Source organism: Pan troglodytes, chromosome 4, assembly GCF_028858775.2.
Source record: "Pan troglodytes isolate AG18354 chromosome 4, NHGRI_mPanTro3-v2.0_pri, whole genome shotgun sequence".
Taxonomy (NCBI): domain Eukaryota; kingdom Metazoa; phylum Chordata; class Mammalia; order Primates; family Hominidae; genus Pan; species Pan troglodytes.
Window position 1 is genome coordinate 113,757,385 of NC_072402.2, and position 20,545 is coordinate 113,777,929.

At 38.3% G+C, this 20,545-nt stretch overlaps 2 protein-coding genes across 2 annotated transcripts; one reads left to right on the forward strand and one right to left on the reverse strand.

Moving 5' to 3' along the window:
* The first annotated feature begins 1,516 nt into the window (after nt 1-1,516).
* ARL14EPL (ADP ribosylation factor like GTPase 14 effector protein like) lies at nt 1,517-11,554 on the forward strand. Its single transcript, XM_016953654.3, has 3 exons — nt 1,517-3,640; nt 6,079-6,218; nt 10,790-11,554. Exons 1-3 carry the CDS (start codon nt 3,545-3,547, stop codon nt 11,010-11,012), a joined length of 459 nt encoding a protein of 152 aa, XP_016809143.1. The 5' UTR covers nt 1,517-3,544; the 3' UTR covers nt 11,013-11,554.
* LOC739202 (small ribosomal subunit protein eS25-like) lies at nt 3,954-4,399 on the reverse strand. Its single transcript, XM_054684535.2, has one exon. The coding sequence runs from the start codon at nt 4,366-4,368 to the stop codon at nt 3,991-3,993; it is 378 nt and encodes a 125-aa protein (XP_054540510.2). The 5' UTR covers nt 4,369-4,399; the 3' UTR covers nt 3,954-3,990.
* Nucleotides 11,555-20,545: the final 8,991 nt, after the last annotated feature.

The window sequence follows — 20,545 nt, forward strand, 5'->3', positions numbered from 1 at the left end:
TAAGAGGGCAGAAGACAGAGAGAAAGTTTTGCTTCTGAGGCTATTTCTGAAGCCTTCATTTTGAGATATTGCTTTTAAAACCCCAACACTACCCAACGTGCTTAATGAAGCAGTTGATTTCTATTCTGACCCAAGCCTGTTTTCTTTCCCCATACGGGGAAAGAAAACACTTCAGATCACACTTTGACTAGCTCTGCTCTAGGAGTCTGATGCTTGGGGGAGCCTCTTCTCTTTGTGTTAGAACACTTTATGGCTCTTTCATAGGCAATCTGACACAATGTCAGGACAAATCAGTTTATTAAGCTGATTTCACACTTTTTGTATCCCCATCAAATGCAATAGCTTAGCATACATATGGCTTCTAGCCTGCTTGAAGATGAGCATCTTGTATAGGTTAAATGATCCTGAGCTGGGAACTGTTGTTTCTCATCACCATCATCAGTGGAGATGGTGGCAGTAGGTTCTCCCTGCCTTTTGGCAGTTCTTAATCTTATTTTTGTGTCACAGATCCCTTTGGCAGACAGTGATATCTATGGACCATTTCTCAGAATGTTATTTTTAATTTTATAAAATAAAACCTGTAAGTTGAGAAAGGAAACCAATTATACTGAAATACGCTTATCAAAATATTGTGACAGTAATACATGTGCCCAATTGTTAACACATCAAGCAAGATCTAGTAGCATGTCTAAGAGCTACTGTTATCTTGAAGAAGTGATGAACATAAGTAAAACTTTGACATCTATGGCAACTCGAGTGGGATCCCTCGACCAAAGTTACTGGGATCAGGTAACTTTGGTCCAAGTGTGGGTATGACAGAAGATGAGCCTATAAAGGTTAGAGATGGCTATGATGAACCTTCACTGATATACCAGAGGGGTGGGATATTATTGGCAGAGAGGAGTCATTGAAGTATTTTAATAGGAATGAGATAAAAAGACTCCTGATTTCAGAATATTAACAGGGCTGGAATGTATTAAATGAATTATGATGTCGGGGAGGGGGAGATAATACAATGTTTCTCATTTATGATCAGGTTACGTACTGATAAACCCAAAATATTTTAAAGTAGAAAGTGCATTTTTGGCATATGATATTTTCAATTTACAATGGGTTTGTTTGGACGTAGCCCATGGCAAATCAAGGAGCATGCTTTCACACCATCATAAAGTCAAAAAGTTCTAAGTCAAACCATCTTCAGTCAGGGACCATCTATATGGGCAATAGTTTTACCATCAGATGGAAAGACTGCATGGAGAAAATTATACCTACTTTTCCTACCCTAGTATTTCCTTTAATAGCCTAATGATAAGGTTCATCAGAGAGCTTATTAATTATGCAGAATACCGGATTCTTTGCTGCAAATTACAACCTCAGTAGGTCTGAGATTCAGAAGAAAATTAGTGATTTTTGAAATAGCTCCATATGATTTTTATCTTCTACAAGTTGAAAAACTCTTCATAGGAATGTTTGGCTGATCAGGTCTGACATTGCATGTGAGAGTATCAAAGCAAAAACTGATGTAGACAAAGTGTAATTAATTAAATTAAATTAATTAATTTTTCTTTCCTTTTCAACTTTTATTTTAGAATCAGGAAGTACCTGTGCAGGTTTGTTACAGAAGTATATTGCATGATACTGAGGTTTGGATTATGATGGAACTCACTATCTTGGTAAAGAGCTAAGTACCCAATAGGCAGTTTTTCAGCCCTTGCCCTCCTTGCCCTTGTGATCTTTTAAATGTGTCCTTTCTTTCATTCATAATATGCTAAGCCAACAAATAGTTTGAAGGACCATAAAAGAGAGATAAGTTGGCTATGAGAGGGCAGTAAGAAACTCCAGCAGTGCTATAATACACCACATATAAGTCTTTATGGCAGTGTCACTGTATTTTCCAATTAGAAATAATAGTTATTATAAATTACATTTTTTCACAGCCCCAAGTATTTACTTAACACACACAAAAAAATAAATTAAAATTCTCCAAAATAATGGCAGTAGAAATTATGGCAGCAAATGCAAAGACTGAAAAGTTAAGATAAACAAAATTAAATTCACCACGGAGGCTTTAATGTGTTTATTTTGTATATATATGTATCTGCTTATGAATTCTATTTATGAATATATGCATTTTAAAATAGCTGTTATTTACTTTTCCTGAGAACCATTGTTTGAATTTTATAAGGAGAAATAACAAGGTGATTTTTAAAAAAATGTGAATATCTTATTTCTTTCAAGTTTTATTTTAGACACAGGGAGTACATATGCAGGTTTGTTACAGGGGGATAATGCACTTAGGTAATGAGCATCATACCCAACAGGTAGTTTTTCAACCCATTTACCCTCACCCCAGTAGCTCCCAGTGTCTATTGCTGCCATCTTTCTGTCCATGTGTAGCCAGCGTTTAGCTCCCACCTAAGTAAGAACATGCAGTATTTGGTTTTCGTTTTCTGTATTTGTTCACTTCAGATAATGGCTTCCAGCTGCATCCATGTTGCTGCAAAAGAGATGATCTAGTTCTTTTTATGGCTGCGTGGTATTCCATGGTGCATACTTACACACTATTGGTGAGAATGTAAATTAGTCCAGCCACTGTCGAGAGCAGTTTGGAGATTTCCCATTGATAGAATTGGAATTTCCAATTGGTCAGCAGAGAGGTGATGCTAAATGAGTCAAGCCAACATGGTAACGCCTAACTCTTAAGTTACTTCAGTAGAAATGGCACCCTGTAGTCAGCAATGGTAGTTGATGAGAATCAGGGAAAACAGCAGGGCCTGTGGAAGCCTCCTCTGGAGAGTGGTGTTTTCTGATAGAACATTGCAGACCAGCCCTGGACTGTCACTCATGATTACCATCTTGTATGGGCTCCATCTCTCTCTCTCTCTCTCTCTCACACACACATGCACACACACACACACACACACACACACACACACAGACGCACACACCCTGTATATATACTACTGAAGTAATTTAGAAGAAGTAAGTTACAGGCATTTTAGCAGTGGGGTTTTATGAAACCTGATTACCATTTAGCACAAGCTGCATTAGAAATTTATCAGAAAAGTTGAGTGAGGAGATCAAGGCTTTGGGGAGTCACTGTGGGAATGATACATGAAGAGGTGTCAGCTGAAACCATGGGAGTGGATGAGCTTTTCACAACATTACTGTGTTCATATGGCATTAACGTATCATACTTTTTCTTTCAAGAGTGTGTGTAAAGAAGGAAGAATGGAGTTCTAAAAACTCAGAGTCTTCTTAATCCTGCTTAAGAGAGGTTTATGATGCTAAGGACTGTCAAAGGTACTATTGATTTTCTCCTGGAACCCCTGGCAGAGGAGAGCCTCAGTAGGGTGGTCTGGGGGAGTCAGAGGCAAGGTTTAACAGTAAGTGGGAGAAAAGGTTCTGGGAGTACAGATACAGTCTGGCTTTGAATAAAGTGAGACGTGGAGGGAGAGTAGAAAAGAATCACCAGATAAAGTTACTGGAGATAGATGATATTAATATGTTTTACTTTTTCCAATTACTTTTTAAGTGATCAGAGATGAATGAACAATCAGAGAAAAACAATTCCATTCAAGAGAGACACACAGATCATAGTTTTCCTGAGAAGAACTGTCAAATTGGACAGAAACAACTGGTATGGCACACAGATTCTATGATTCCATGCTACTGGGGAGTGCCCCCTCGAGGATCTCTGAGATGCCCATGGATGTGGGTGGGAAGGTGGGCCCAGGCAGGACCTCACAGGGAGGAACTCTGCCGCCCAGGCTGATAGAGGTTTCCCTCCGCCCCACTGCTCACTGCGGGCTGCTCTCGCCTCACACATCTCCTCTCCACCTCCTGTGTACCCTGATTTTTAGCCCAGTGTTCTGTACAATAAAATTCTGCTTTTTGTGGAGAATATATACAAACGTTTTTATTTTTTTATTTTTATTTTTTGATTTAATAAAGTTTTATTTTTCCAAATGTACAGCTGGTTGGACCTATTCATGCATCTTCACCAGCAGCTGGAGCATCTCCACCCTTGGTATTTCTGGTGTAAATTACTTGAGCTCTGTGCTTTGAAACCAGTTTGATAAGTCCTTTACTAAGGAGCTCCTGAAGGGCTGCCCTGGCCAGGGAGCCTCGAATCTTCAGTCTCTCAGAGACCACAGCTGGGGTTATAAGTTTATAGTTGGGAACTTCCTTACAGAGTTTGTCATAGGTAGCTTTGTCAAACAAGACTAAGTTATTGAGCTTGTCCCAAACTTTGCCTTTGGACCACTTCTTCTTTTTGGCCTTGCCCCCGGATTTGTTCACTGGGTCTTTGTCTTTCTTGGCTGACTTTCCAGTGTCCTTCTTCTTCTTGTCGTCCTTGGGCGGCATTGCGAAGCTCGGAGAGTAGCAGCAGACACCGCAGCCTCGCCAAGATGTCGGACAAAAAAGCTACAAATGTTTTTATTTAATGAACCTTTATTTTGTTATTATTATGTCATGTTATGGCTCTAAAACTGTATGTATTAACTCATCTAATCCTTATCACACCATACTATTGTTAACTCCATTTTACAAAGAGAGAAACTGGGGCCTAGAGACGTAGCAATTTGCTCAAGGCCCACCACTAGTACGTGGCAGAGCCAAGGCTTGAGCACAGGCAGGTGACCCTGGGTCTCTGTTCTTAACCTCTTGCTGTGCTACTTAGAATAGTAATCGCTTGGTACTAAGTTGTATGTATATGTCATAACCATATCTAATGCAGAACAGTTTAAGGTTAAGTTTATGAAACAAAACCATATACACCAAGATGAAATTTAAAAGAAACATTATATTATTTTAAACTTACTAGACTCTTATTAAACTAAATAAACTGCAGAAAAGTCCATGACATTCTGTTACTAATTTGTTACATTGAAATTCCTACATTGAAAGCTTCCCTTTTGTTTCCAGGTGGAGTATTTCATGTATATGTCAGCCTATATGTTTTTGTGCTTCTGAGATTATTTTCTTCTACAATCCTTCAAAAGAGCATTTTCTTCCCTCATGACATGTGCTACATGTTCACAATAAGTTATCAGTACAATATTCGATTGAAGCATTTTGTTGTTTGTCTTCCAGCTCAGGCCCCATTTAATTTCTAATTGTCTTTCAGCTCAGGCCCCATCTAATTTCTAATTACAGTGGCTCACACCTGTAATCCCAGAACTTTGGGAGCCCAAGGCAGATGGTGGATCCCTTGAGCCCAGGAATTCAAGGCCAGCCTGGGCAACATGGTGAAACCCCATCTCTACTGCATATGTACACAAAAATTAGCCGAGCGTGGTGGTGCGTGCCTGTAGTCCCACCTACATGGGAGGCTGAGGTGGGAGGATCACTTGAGCCCGGGGGATTGAGGCTGCAGTAAGCCATGATCACGCCATAGCACTGCAGCCTGGGTGACAGAGTGAGACCCTATCTCAAAAAAAAAAGAAAGAAAAGAAAGGAAAAAAAAAAACCTCCAGAGACTTTTGAAAATGTCCCCCTATGCCCTAGAAAGTCATCCTAGCAATATTTCTCTTGTTCCAATCTGGCTTTGACTGAAAGTCGATCCTTCAGGTGGCTGAGTGGAGGCCAGTCCCAGGTAGGGAGTAGCTCCGAAATGCATCCCAGGGCACTGAAGGGGAGTGCCGGATCTACTTTGGGTTCTCACTGCGGTTTGAGACACTACATGGGCTTCTTTAGCTAACAGCCGAGGAAGGGCCTCTACTCCTTCGTCCTTACCCACATCAAATGCTAATTCTGATGTGCATCCCCATCAGATTTGGAAAGCTAAGTGGCGTTTTGCGGTTTTAAAAAGAATTCTTCTATTCCCCTTGATTGTTTTTTACATTTTTATTTTATGAGTGTTATACTATTTCTTTATTCAGAAAGAATGGCCCAACTTGAGAAAATGTACACCATCTTTTGAAACTTAATTAGATTAAACCGTTTATGTCTTTGTGTAAAACATATATACTTTCATGCCTTTACGGTGAAAGTTACAGAAAGTTCATTTTGGGGAAATGTAAAACAGATAAAACTATCTGGTTCTTACTATTAATACATTTATTTGTTTAATAGCAACAAATAGAGCGGCAGTTAAAATGCTTGGCATTTCGAAACCCTGGACCACAGGTAGCAGACTTTAATCCTGAAACAAGGCAGCAGAAAAAGAAAGCCCGGATGTCAAAGATGAATGAATATTTTTCTACAAAATACAAGTAAGATTCTGACTTATTGTATTTGATCTGTGGGATTATGAAATGCATGAATTCTCCTTGACAAAGCAATGAAAGATTCCCTCTTTTTGTTATTTATTATTTAAAAATATCTCCTCTAAAATAGAATAGTACCCATGTGTCTGGACATTAGCAACCTTAAGAAACAGAAAAATAGACCATAATCCCGAATTAGGAATCGATTTTTTAAAAAGGCTTCAATAGCCGTGTAATAGAGTAATGGCTTTAGTAGGAAAGATGATTTAAAAGTAACAAAAATGTATCATTAGAAGGATAAATAATATAACCATGGGAATGAACTCAGGATATTAAATGGGCACAGGACTATCATCAAGTACAATGATTGTTAGTGCGTCGTTAAGTATAAACTAAGTAAACTCGCTGGGCACGGTGGCTCACACCTGTAATTCCAACACTTTGGGAGGCCAAAGTGGGTGGATCACTAGGTCAGGAGATCTAGACCATCCTGGCTAACACAGTGAAACCCCGTCTCTACTAAAAATACAAAAAATTAGCTGGGTGTGGTGGCACGCGCCTGTAGTCCCAGCTACTTGGGAGGCTGAGGCAGGTGAATCGCTTGAACCCAGGAAGCGGAGGTTGCAGTAAGCCGAAACCATGCCACTGCACTCCAGCCTGGATGACAGAGCAAGACTCCATCTAAAAAATAAATAAATAAATAAAATAAAAAATAATAAACTAAGAAAACTATAAAGGAAAATGATAAATTTAACTACATTAAAATTAATATGCCCATTAAAAACTCCATAAAAACAGTGAAAGACACACCATAAAGTAGGAGAAGTTATTAATAACATAAAAAATCAGTATCCAAAATATATGAAGAATCTTACAAGTCAATAAGAAAAGTGTAAATATCCTAATAGACAAATTAATAAAATGATAAACAGACATTTCATAGAGGAAACAACAAATAAACATTCAGGATACCGAACCTGATCAGCACATACACAGAAGTGCCATACTCCCCAGGGAGTCAGAATTTAGTCTGTTGACATCAAAGCTGATGAAGCTATGAGATATGAATTAGGTGTAAAAAGGTACAACCACTATTTAAAAACAGCTCGGTGTTACCTATGTGCCTTATGACCTAACATCTTCACTCCTGAGTATAAATTAGTATCTTGGAAAAAGTCTAATACATGTATAGGGAGATATGTTTAAGAAGTTTCATGGCATCACTGAAATAGCAAAGAAAATAAACTGTTAATAATCCAAATGTCCATCAACAATGGAAAAGATAAATAACTTGTGGTATATTTATACAGTGGAATACATATAGAAGTGAAAATATTTGAACAGCTACATGTACCATCATGGAAGTATCTCAACTCATGATCAGACTAACAAAGCAAATTACAAAAGGAAAATCACAATATGTTTAGGGATACCTACATATGTGTCATAACTAAGACCAAAACAAGGAAGTGACTTTATATATATACATACATATATATAATTTTTAAATTATACTTTAAGTTCTAGGGTACATGTGCACAACGTGCAGGTTTGTTACATATGTATACATGTGCCATGTTGGCGTACTGCACCCATTAACTCCTCATTTACATTAGGTATGTCTCCTAATGCTATCCCTCCCCACTCCCCCAACTCCGCAACAGGCCCCGGTGTGTGATGTTCCCCTTCCTCTGTCCAAGTGTTCTCATTGTTCAATTCTCATCTGTGAGTGAGAACATGCAGTGTTTGGTTTTTAGTCCTTGCGATAGTTTGCTAAGAATGATGGTTTCCAACTTCATCCATGTCCCTACAAAGGACATGAACTCATCCTTTTTTATGGTTGCATAGTATTCCATGGTGTATATGTGCCACATTGTCTTAATCCAGTCTATCATTGTTGGACATTTGGGTTGGTTCCAAGTCTTTGCTATTGTGAGTAGTGCCGCAATAAACATACGTGTGCATGTGTCTTTATAGCAGCATGATTTATTGTCCTTTGGGTATATACGCAGTAATGGGATGGCTGGGTCAAATGGTATTTCTAGTTCTAGATCCCTGAGGAATCGCCACACTGACTTCCACAAGGGTTGAACTAGTTTACTGTCCCACCAACAGTGTAAAAGTGTTCCTGTTTCTCCACATCCTCTCCAGCACCTGTTGTTTCCTGACTTTTTAATGATCGTCATTCTAACTGGTGTGAGATGGTATCTCATTGTGGTTTTGATTTGCATTTCTCTGATGGCCAGTGATAATGAGCATTTTTCATGTGTCTGTTGGCTGCATCAATGTCTTCTTTTGAGAAGTGTCTCTTCATATCCTTCGCCCACTCTTTGATGGGGTTGTTTGTTTTTTTCTTGTAAATTTGTTTGTGTTCTTTGTAGATTCTGGATATTAGCCCTTTGTCAGATGAGTAGATCGCAAAAATTTTCTCCCATTCTGTAGGTTGCCTGTTCACTCTGATGGTAGTTTCTTTTGCTGTGCAGAAGCTCTTTAGTTTAATTAGATCCCATTTGTCTATTTTGGCTTTTGTTGCCATTGCTTTTGGTGTTTTAGACATGAAGTTCTTGCCCATGCCTATATCCTGAATGGTATTGCCTAGGTTTTCTTCTAGGGTTTTTATGGTTTTAGGTCTAACATTTAAGTCTTTAATCCATCTTGAATTAATTTTTGTATAAGGTGTAAGGAAGGGATCCAATTTCAGCTTTCTACATATGGCTAGCCAGTTTTCCCAGCACCATTTGTTAAATAGGGAATCCTCCCTGACTCATTTTATAAGGCCAGCATCATCCTGATACCAAAGCCTGGCAGAGACACAACAAAAAGAGAGAATTTTAGACAAATATCCCTGATGAACATCGATGCAAATATCCTCAATAAAATACTGGCAAACCGAATCCAGCAGCATATCAAAAAGTTTATCCACCATGATCAGGTGGGCTTCATCCCTGGGATGCAAGGCTGGTTCAACACATGCAAATCAATAAACGTAATCCAGCATATAAACAGAACCAAAGACAACAACCACATGATTATCTCCATAGATGCAGAAAAGGCCTTCGGAAGTGACTTTTATAACATCAAGGTACAGTTCCTTTTTGAGGGGAGGGTAGAGGGATGCAATGGGTGGGGATTGAAGAGGACTTCACTGCTGTAACACTCTTTTGTTAAGCTGGACAGTGGGCACACAGAAGTTTGTTTTATTCTTCTTTATCTGTGCATGTAGTGTATATATTTTGCATGCTTTGATGTGTATAATTCAGGATTTTACCAAAAAAAAAAAAAAAGCATCAAATGGGCCGGAAACCATAAAACCTTACCAATACAGGAGAATATTTGAGTTAAGGCAAAGGGAGGACAGAATCTGACCTGTGGTATAGGTTGATTTCAGGACCATCTACTCCATCATTCTTATAATAGATTTAAAATATCCTCTTCTGCTAAGTTTCCTGGAGTTGCTTAGGAAGAGTTTCATTCCACAAATAAAGCACTTCAAAAGCGAATCTTCATTAGAAGGCATTCTTGCTAAAGCGTGATCATCAGGCAGCAAGTACACATAATGACTAATCCTTTCCCTTCCCTGCATTCTTAGGAAAAGGAACAGGATGGAACGATATTACTTAGCTGAACAGAAGGAGAGGAGGCATTGTGCCTGCTTAGGGACAAAGGGTGCAGGAGTATTATACATAATTTTGCCATACTAGCTTAGGACAACCAGCCTTTTGGACTTCAGTGGTAATAACGGCTATAAGTTATACAGAGGTATTTTTGTTATTCTCAGGTTTTGAAGCAACTCAGTTTTGAAGGATTTATTTCAAAATGGTTGGGTTTGAGAAGGTGGTAGGATTCCTGTGAAAGTCCTTTGTCCCTGGCCATGTTGTAGAGGCTGACAGAGACAGTCTGGACTCTGGGCTCTCCTCTGGGACAGAGCATCCCACCTTCACTCAGAGCTTACGATGTATGATCCTCCATTCTTGGTCACCTCCTTTCTCCCTCCTCACTGGGTAAAAAGCAGAATCAGAAAGGAACAGAAGAAATGGCACGTGGAGACTGTTAGCAAAGGTGCTTTTCTTTCTTCAAATGATTATGGTGTAATAACTGACAGTTCTAATTTTAGGTAACAAAAATGTGGTAGTTGCATTCGGCATAGTGCTTTTAAGAAAAAAATAATTTGTTAGGGAAAAATCTATCAAGAATGGTAATATTTTAACGAAAACTTTGGGGCATTTGTAGGAGGAAGCTTTAGTTAGCTATTCCTCATAATTTTCTTAGGTAAATTGCTGCATTTCCCAGCAATGCTGGAAAAATGAAGTGTTACTCTAGATGACAAGCCTGGCTGCACTGGAAGTTGTTTGATCTCATATTGACTGAATTTCCCGTGACGTCACTGCCATACAATATTCTGGAGTGTTTCTGGTAATCCCTGGAGTTCTGGTCCAGAGTACCAATGTTTCTGGTAATCTCTGGAGTTCTGGCTCAGGGTAAAATGGTCATGTGTATGATGTTGATTGTACACTAATTTATTCTCAATGTTGAGGATGATTGCACTGTCACGTTAATGTCATGCTTTTCCTTTGTAGAATAATGAGGAAGTATGACAAAAGTGGCAGGCTCATCTGTAATGACGCTGACCTATGTGATTGTCTAGAGAAGAACTGCCTGGGCTGCTTCTACCCATGCCCCAAGTGTAACTCCAACAAGTGTGGGCCCGAGTGCCGCTGCAACCGACGGTGGGTTTACGATGCCATCGTCACTGAGTCAGGAGAGGTCATCAGCACGCTGCCATTTAATGTTCCTGACTAGGTGCTCTTGTATATGGACTGATTTGTTTCTTCTTCTTACACATTTAAGTCAACCTCTTTCTTTTGGGTGAATTTTAGGGCTTGGGGGAAATATTGAAAAAACATACTGAAGACTCGTCTTCTGTCAAGCCCCAGAACAATGTAGAATGGGCAATAATTCTGTAACCTTCTTAACTGTGTCAACAATTTTCAAGTCCCTTAACTTGCAACCAAAGAATGTAACAATGGAGGGATCAGCGTTTCTCATCAGCACCCTCATCTCTACTCTGCCTTCAAATTAAAACTCTCTTCCCTCTTTGCTGATATCTGAGAAAATGTAGCTTTAAGATTTTCAAAACTCTGTAGCTGAGAGCTTTTCTTACACAGAACATAGAATCTTAAATTTATAATATCTAGTTATCCTTAGAATCTTATACATCACTAGCTGTAAATCAGAATTGCCATTTGGATTTTAAAGAAAAACTGTGACTTTGCACTGTATACCCATAGACTCATTTTTTTATTTTTCATGTTTTAATAACATTAAAATGAAATTTAGTAATACTTGGTAGTATTTTTAATCATTAAAATTTGTATTGTACTTGTAAAATTGAAAAGTTAGGAATTTAATATCCTAAAAGCCAGCAGTTTACATATTTTTGATTTCAGAAGCAGTATTTCAGGTTTTTTTTTCATAGAGAGGAAACAAGTTATACAAAAATGATTTTCTGTATGTTTGCTAATTGAGTGTGTTGATAAGCAATTGACTAGATAAATGATGTGGTCTTTTCAATTTTGATACATCATCAGAGCTATAAAAAATTGAATTCAGCTTTCTTTGAATTCATTTTTTTATGACAGTCTTTTTTTAACCCTAAGTCAATGGTTCTCATTCATGAGAATTGCCTGGAGGACTTGTCAAAACATAGATTTTTGCAGCCCCACATTCAGAATCTGGGACAGGGCTCAACCATCTGTTCCACGTTCCCAGGTGATGTTGATGCTGCTGATGTGGGGACCACACTTTGAGAACCACTTCTCTAAATTATTTTAGATACATAATGTAAGGAAGTATTTAAACCTCATTGACTACGATACTGCCACTGCACAAAGCTGGAAGAATTCAAATAAAGTAACGTAATAAAAATTTAAAAGTAAATAAAAGCATTTAAGTTTTAAAATAAATTTGAAATAGTATAAATAGAGGGTTTTTTGTTGTTGTTGTTTCTTTTTCTTTTTTTTTTTAGACGGAGTTTCCCTCTGTCACCCAGGCTGCAGTGCAGTAGCGCGATCTCGGTTCACTGCAACCCCCGCCTCTGGGCTCAAGCCATTCTCCTGCCTTAGCCTCTCAAGTGGCTGGGATTACAGGCTTGCGCCACCACGCCCAGTTAATTTTTGTATTTTTATTAGAGACGGAGTTTCACCATGTTGGCCAGGCTGGTCTCAACCTGCTGACCTCAAGTGATCAGCCTGCCTCACCTCCCAAAGTGCTGGGATTAGAGGTGTGAGCAACCGTGACCGGCCTTTTATAAATAGAGTTTTCAGGTTTATTTTTCCTTCATAATCAGTTTAACACTCATTTCTGCACAATCTACTTGTGCCAGGGAACGTTTCTGACAATTCTGGATTTGTTGCTTGACGTATGTTTTAGGACTAAAATAAGAAAAGTCCTAAAAGTAATGGTGTGACTACAGTACACCTGTCCACGGAGCAAGAGAACTTACATTCTTCTGCATCATTCTCCATAGAATTTACTGGGTTTTCCAGATTTCACTTACTTTTACTGAGCATACTCTGTGAACTAAACATCGTGTTAACACGGTAATGAATTGCATTTCCTTTAACCATCACAGCCCAGTAAGGAAGACGTAAAATCAAATTACCCAAATCACGTTCTTTGAAATGCTCACCAGGAATGTGCAGCCGGGAAACCAGTAAAAACAAGCAGGGCCTTTTTCAGTTTATATCTTGTTTTATTTATTTATTTATTTATTTATTTATTTATTTATTTATTTATTTTTTGAGACGGAGTCTCGCTCTGTCGCCCAGGCTGGAGTGCAGTGGCGCCATCTCGGCTCACTGCAAGCTCCGCCTCCCGGGTTCACGCCATTCTCCTGCCTCAGCCTCCCGAGTAGCTGGGACTACAGGCGCCCGCTACCACGCCCGGCTAATTTTTTGTATTTTTAGTAGAGACGGGGTTTCACCGTGTTAGCCAGGATGGTCTCGATCTCCTGACCTCGTGATCCACCCGCCTCGGCCTCCCAAAGTGCTGGGATTACAGGCGTGAGCTATCTTGTTTTATTTTTGAGCATAATTATTATTTTGTAATTGGCAGACCAAATGCATTTATTACTTCTTCATTTTAGAATCATATAATCTTAGAGCCAAAAAGAGCCTTGCAGCTCATCCATATAGTGAATTAGTCGACAAATACTAACAGAGAGGCTGCTCTGTGACAGGCAGCAGGCTAGGTGCAGGGGACCAGGCAGTGAACAAAATCTGCCGGGCTCCTGTCTTCATGGGGTTTATGGACTAAGGCCAAACTCTTTTTTGTTGTTGTTTTTGTACCTTTGCAACTGAGGAGATTTAGACCCACTGAGATTAAGTGACTCAGGTAAGGACACAGAGAAAAATTGGCAGCCCTGGTGTTTTGAACACTAAGACTAGGTCAGAGTTCTTTCAATGATGCCACGTATTTCCTACACTACGGTCATTAAGTGCTTTTAATATAATAAACATTCCTAAGACCCATCCCAAACCTCAGGAATCAGAACCTGTAGGAATGAGACCTGGGATTCCATAATTTTAAACAAGCATTGCAGTTAAGTCTCATGATCTGATACATCTGAGAGAAACACTGCCCTATATCATCAGTTGTCCAATTTTCATGCTAAAAAATAATCCTAGGCAAATTAGCATTAAAGCCTCCTTCCCTTCTGTCTCCTCTTGTCACTCAGTCTTAAGGATTAGATAAAGGAATCTGGTTTAAAATTATCTGGCTTAAAAAGTGTGTTGAAAAATTATACTGGTAAATTTTCCAAGTAAGGCAAAAAATAAACTAAAAAACTGCATAATTAACTAAGCAGACACCTAATACTGCTATCATGGAAGCCTAGTAAAGCATTTGATGAAGTACACTTTTAGAAATCAGGTTATTTCATCTTGATCTAATGCCATTTCAGTGTATTTCTAAAACGTCTCTTGCAATAAATAATTATTACAAAAATAAATTTATGTGAATTGTCTAAAACTTATTTTGCAAGTGTCTAATTTTTATTACAAAGTGAATAAAGCTCTTTAGCTATTTGAACTAAATTCAGATTAACAAGGAATGCAGCTGTACTATCTGATTACATTACCCAAGGAAATCGTCTTGTCAGTGTGATAGGACTTTTTTCTGCTTGGCTATCTTTCAATGCTGATAGCATGTCTTCATGAATATGTATAAAATGGAAGGAAACCTATTTTACAAAAGGTTATTTAAATTAAACCAGTACATACTGGAGGATTTAGACAAATTATCCCATGCCCATTTATGCAAGGATTTTGGACTAGAATGCCATATCACATCAATTTTTGTGACAACTTTTGAGTGTAATTTGTAAGAGTTAAAGAATATCTGTACACTGTCTTAGATAATCCTTCTGTACCTCCCCTTCCAGCTACCCCCACCCAAGACACAACATCTTGGATCCATTGCAGGTATAGACGTTGGGATGCTAACTCACAGAAAAATCATTTAACCTCTATTTTTATAAAAGTGAACAATGCCATTTTGGATAGTCTGTGGATGTCATAGATGGTAGTTATGTAATGAATGCTTTGGACATTTTTAAACATTTACACATGCAAGGCTTCAATGTTTGGCCATGCAGGGACATTTATTACTTAAGTCCAGAAGGTGACTTTTACTTGGACAGCTGTACAATGCCAATTATGCCCCCTAGAGTTGTACAGCAAAATGGTCCTGCAGAAAGGTGCCATTTGATGTGCGGATTTCTTGTTTGTCCAGCATTTATTGACATTTTCTATATGTTAGACATTGTGTGCTTTAGTTTGGTTCATATTATTGTATAAAATACTTTTTAAAAATCCCTATGTGTCCTCTCTCTTCTATCTGTTTTTTCTTTTTTCCTTCTTTCTCTGTGATGTCTGTAACAGCAGAAGATAGTTTGAGGTTACTTAGGACAATAGTCCATATATATGATTTAACATACACAGTTTTTGTACTACTTTTTCCTTTTCAGAACCTATATTTTAATCCTGGACTTAGAATATTCTTTTTAACATTCACAGATTCCTAAAATTCTGTATTTTTCGTCACTCTGTGGAAGGGAAATGACTCTCTTATTACTATTCATGTCTAATAAACAATGTATTACTTAAGACGCATATGCAATTTGAAAAATGTTTCTTTTGTGTTTATAATCTGTAGTTTTAACAGTTTATTTTTTCCTCACTATTGTATGGTTGTTTGTATATTCTTTTTAAGTTGTCCAAAGCTTAGGTCAGATACAATAAATTCAGCGAGATCAGTGACTGAGTTTAACTGTTTTTCCTTTAATAGTGCATTCAATAGCATAGTGCACTTAATAGATACACTACTTAGTGACCCATTATTCATTTATTCATTCATTTACCAAGCACGTCTTATATGCCAGACACTTTACTAGGTGCTAAGGATACAATGGGTAAGGGAAAAAACGCTCAAACATGGTCTCTACTCTTACGGACTTTACAGAATAGTCATGGGGGGAGAGAGAGATAGAATAATAATATCATGACACAAGTGAGTCTGAAAAGAGTAATGGGTGAGAGGAGTTATTAAGGACATCTTTACGTAGTCTGGGTGGTCACAGAAGTCTTACCTAAAGGAGTGATCACAGTTCTGGGGCTTGAAAAGTGAGAAAAAATAGCAGAGAAGAAGATGGGCGTGGGGGAGAATGCTTTTGGCAGAGTAAAGAGCATGTTGAAGGGTCTGTGGCAGGAAAGGGTACAGCATGTTCCAGACACTAGAAGAAGCCTGGATGGGTGGAGGGGAAAGCATGAGAAGCCTCTGCAGAGCAGAGAGTACTCATATCAGGGGATGCCTTTTAGGCACCTTGAGGAAGTTGAAGCCAAGCGCAGTGGCTCACACCTGTAATCCCAGCAGTTTGGGAGGCCAAGGTGGGAGGATCACTTGAGCCCAGAATTTTGAGACCATTCTGGGCAACATAGCAAGACCTTGTCTCTACTAAAAATAAAACTAAAAAAATTACTGGGCCTGGTGGTACCTGCCTGCAGTCCCAGGTACTCAGGAGGCTGAGTTGGGAAGATCGCTTGAGCCCAGGAGGTCCAAGGCTGCAGTGAGCCATGTTTGTGCCATTGCACTCCAGCCTGGGCAACAGAGCGACACCCTGTATTAAAAAAAAAAAAAAAAAAATCTGTTACATGTCCAAAACACAACAGGAAACCATTGAAGTGCTTGAAGCCAGTGGGGTGGCAGTGGATGACACAATCATACTTGCATTTTTAAAAGACCACACTGGCTGCAGTGAGGAAAACAAACAAAAGGACTTTGTGATGGAAGAGATATGTGGGGTGAGGAAGACAGAAGCCACAGGAGTCTCCCACTTTCTTGGTTTCCATCGTCAAACAGATGGTATGGCCAATCACTGAACACTGGAACAGGGAACACTGGAAAAGGACCAGGGCTGAGGAATGCTCATGTGTGTGATTGCTGGTTCATATGTTGTAAGTTTAGTTTTGTAGGAAACTGCCAAAATGTTTTCCAGAGTGGCTGTACCCTTTTGCATTCCCACCAGCAATGTATGAGGGATCCACTTTGTCTAATCCTCACCAGCAATTAGTAGTGTTACTATTTTTTATTTTAACCATTTGGATAGGTAAGTCGTGATATCTCATTGTGGTCTTAATTTGCATTTCCCTAATGGCTGATACTTTCATGTGTTTATTTGCTATCTGTATGTAATCCTAATGAAATATTTCTTCATATCTTTTGCCCATTTTCTAACCAGATTATTTTATTTTTTAATACTGTGTTCTGAGAATTTTTTATATATTCTAGCTACAAGTTCTTTGTCAGATACGTGTTTGCAAATATTTTTCTCTCTACAGCTTGTTTTCATCCTTCTAATAAGGTCTTTCACAGAGCAATAGTTTTAATTCTAATGAATTTTGATTTATAAATTTTTGTCTTTTACAGATTGTGCTTTTGGTGTTATGTCTAAGAACTCTCACCCAAGCCCTTTTTACCAAAGATTTTCTTCTATATTATCTTCTAAAGGTTTTATATGATCCATTTTGAGTTAAAAAAAATTTTTTTTTTTGACAGAGCCTCGCTTTGTCGCCCAGGCTGGAGTGCAGTGGCGTGATCTCGGCTCACTGCAAGCTCCGCCTCCTGGGTTCACGCCATTCTCCTGCTTCAGCCTCCTGAGTAGCTGGGACTACAGGCGCCCGCCACCACGCCCGGCTAATTTTTTGTATTTTTAGTAGAGATGGGGTTTCACGGTGTTAGCCAGGATGGTCTCAATCTTCTGACCTTGTAATCCGCTCGCCTCGGCCTCCCAAAGTGCTGGGATTACAGGCGTGAGCCACCGCGCCTGGCCTTGAGTTAATTTTTGTATGACATGTGAGATGTGAGGTTTAGGTCGAGGTTCCTTTTTGCCTATGGATATCCAACTGTTTTTCGGCACCATTTGTTGAAAAGACTATCCTTCCTCCACTGAATTGCTTTTGCACTGTTGTAAAAAGTCAGGTGGCCATACTTGTGCTGGGCTATTTCTGGGTTCTCTAGGCTGTTACATTGATCTATGCATCTATTCATCTGACAATACCACATAGTCTTTGTGATGGCAGATATATAATACAGTTGGCCCTTGAACAGTGCACAGGTTAGGGGTACCAATGCATATTTTGTATGTTATATATTTACAGAGTGTATTCTTACAATAAAGTAAGCTAAAGAAAAGAAAATTTAAGAAAATCTTCATGAAGGGGAAATATATTTACTATTCATTAAGTGGAAGTGGATCATCATAAAGATCTTCATCCTTGTCATCTTCACACTGAGTAGGCTGAGAAGGAGGATGAAGAGAAGGGGTTGGTTTTGCTGTCTCAGGGACGGCTGAAGCAGAAGAAAATCTGTGTATATGTGGACCCAGACAGTTCAAACCTGTTGTTCAATGGCCAACTGCAAGTTTTAAAATTAGGTAAAATAATTCTCCCCATTTTGTTTTTCTTTTAAACATCGTTTTAACTACTACAGCTCATTTACTTTTCCACATACATTTTAGATTAATCTTGTCTATATCCACAAAAAAATCTTGCTAGCATTTTAATAGGAATGTGTTAAATCTGTGTATCAATTTGAGAAGAACTGACATTTCTATTACCTTAGGGTCTCCCTTCCAGTTCATGAACACGGCATGTCTTTTCGTATATTTATTCCATTATCATTCCATCCGTATTCCATTATAGGTGTTTTCCATTATCATTTCGTAGTTTTTGGCTTACAAGTCTTATATGTATTTTGTTAGATTTACAATCACGTGTCTCATTTTTCTGGACAATTCTAAATGGTATCATATTTTAAATTTCAGTGTTTATTGATAGCATGTAGAAATAAAATATATTTTTGTATGTTGATCTTGTATCCTACAACTTTGTTGAAGTCCCTTATTAGTTTTAGAAGGCTGTTTGTAGGTTTAAAAAAAAATCTTTGTAATTTTTTTTGGAATTTTCTATGTAGATGGAATTTGTCATCTGCAAATAGGGACAGTTTTATTTCTTCCTTTCTAATGTGTACGCATTTTCTGTCCATTTCTTTCATTATTACTCTGGCGAGACCTCCCATTACTCTCATAGCAGTGGTGAGAGCAAGCAGCCTTACCTTGTTCTTGATCTTGGGGATCTCATTTAAAACATTTTTTGCTACTTTCTTCTAGCTTCCAATGTTTCTGAAGAGAAACCTGTCCTTTGAATTTTTTTTTTCCCCAGAAGTAATGCTTTAAAAAATTTGCTTTTCAGCTTTCAGAGGTTGAGTTATGATGTGTGTTGGTGAGTATGTGTTCCGTTGTTGGGGTACCTCATTACAGCCTGGCCAGGGTGGAAGTCCAGGTTCCCTATTCAGCCTTTGCTGGTGGCAGTGAGGGCACAGTTTTCTTCTGTGATTGTTGGTGGAGTAGACGGGTTATAGTTTAAAACCCTTCTGTCTTGCTGGGCTGCCTATTTCTTGGTTCTTTGGCTACAGAGACCAAGGTTTTGGGAGCTTTTTCCATCTGTGCCCATTGGCATTTCTGGATTGCTGACATCTGCGTTACCCAGTCTTCATACACCCAAAGATGTATGAAGTAAAAGAAAGTAAAAAGAAACCCAGGGTACTTACTGCTCTGTCCTTCCTCATGTCCCAGGTCCCTAACCAGTCTGCCTCCTTCTCTCTGCCTTTCAGAGTCATCTTATATTTGTTTTATTCATAAAGTCCAGAGTTTGTAACTGTATGTAGTGAGAAGAATAGCAAAAAAGCATGTCTACTCCATTTTTCTGCAAATGGAAGTCCTTGTTGGGCTTTAATGTCAAGGTGATGCTCGCCACATAAAAGGAGATGGTGACCACTTTCTTTTCTCTACAAGCCTTTGTTTCAAGTGAAACTATTCATCCTCACATGTTTATTGGAACTTGCCAGTGAGGCCAGTTGGACCTGAAGGGATTTTTTTTGTTGTTTTCTTTCTCTCTCTCTCTTTTTTTTAATAGGAAGGTTTTCAATAATACATTTGTTTTTAAAACAGTTATATTCTGTTTTCTTCTATTTTTCTTATGTATTACATATTACATATATATCTTTCTATAAGTTATCTATTTTATATAAATTTTCAAATTTGTGAACATAGTTATATAAAATATATATTGTCATTTTTAAATATCAACCATTTACCTCAAATTTTATTTATAAATTATTTAAAGGACATTACTAACCAGCATTCTTTCAGTAAATTATTTTCCCCCTTAGTTAGCCAGAGTTGGTCAGAGTTGGATTCTCTTACTCATAAACAAAACACCCTAACTAATACACTTATTGTCCAGAAAATGGAGAGACATGTATAGTGTAGTTGCGGCAAATTGCTTTTCAATAAATTTCCACAAAAAATCTATTCCTTCTGTTTTCTGAGAGATACCTAGAGCCTGATTTAAGAGGTGTGAGCTAAGGCCCTCCCGTTTCTTTTCGACACACTGCTAACAATTGTGTTCTCAGCAATAGGAACTGAAAAGTGTCCATACAACTCATAAAATGTTCCCACTTCAATAGAACAGAAATTACTTTGCTTTTCAGGAGTTACTACAAAAAGTCCTAGAGAAAGAAAAAAGAAAAAAACAAAAACAGAATCCCAAAAAAGTCCTAGAGAGTGAGAGGAAGGAATGCTTTTTCAGTTGCTTCACATTTAGAATCCCATTCTAGCTTTGAATTTTCCATACAGTACTTGGCATAGAGTAGCACTAAATATATGATTTCTATGATTTTTGCATATATTCTTGAATGATGAGGGTTATTTGCATTTT

Excerpts from the sequence above, each read along its gene's own strand:
- ARL14EPL (XM_016953654.3), top strand. The coding sequence starts at position 3,545 with ATGAATGAACAATCAGAGAAAAACAATTCCATTCAAGAGAGACACACA. Across the intron at positions 3,641-6,078 it reads AAATTGGACAGAAACAACTG|CAACAAATAGAGCGGCAGTT; the intron begins GTATGGCACACA and ends TTTGTTTAATAG. Across the intron at positions 6,219-10,789 it reads TATTTTTCTACAAAATACAA|AATAATGAGGAAGTATGACA; the intron begins GTAAGATTCTGA and ends TTTCCTTTGTAG.
- LOC739202 (XM_054684535.2), bottom strand. The coding sequence starts at position 4,368 with ATGCCGCCCAAGGACGACAAGAAGAAGAAGGACACTGGAAAGTCAGCC.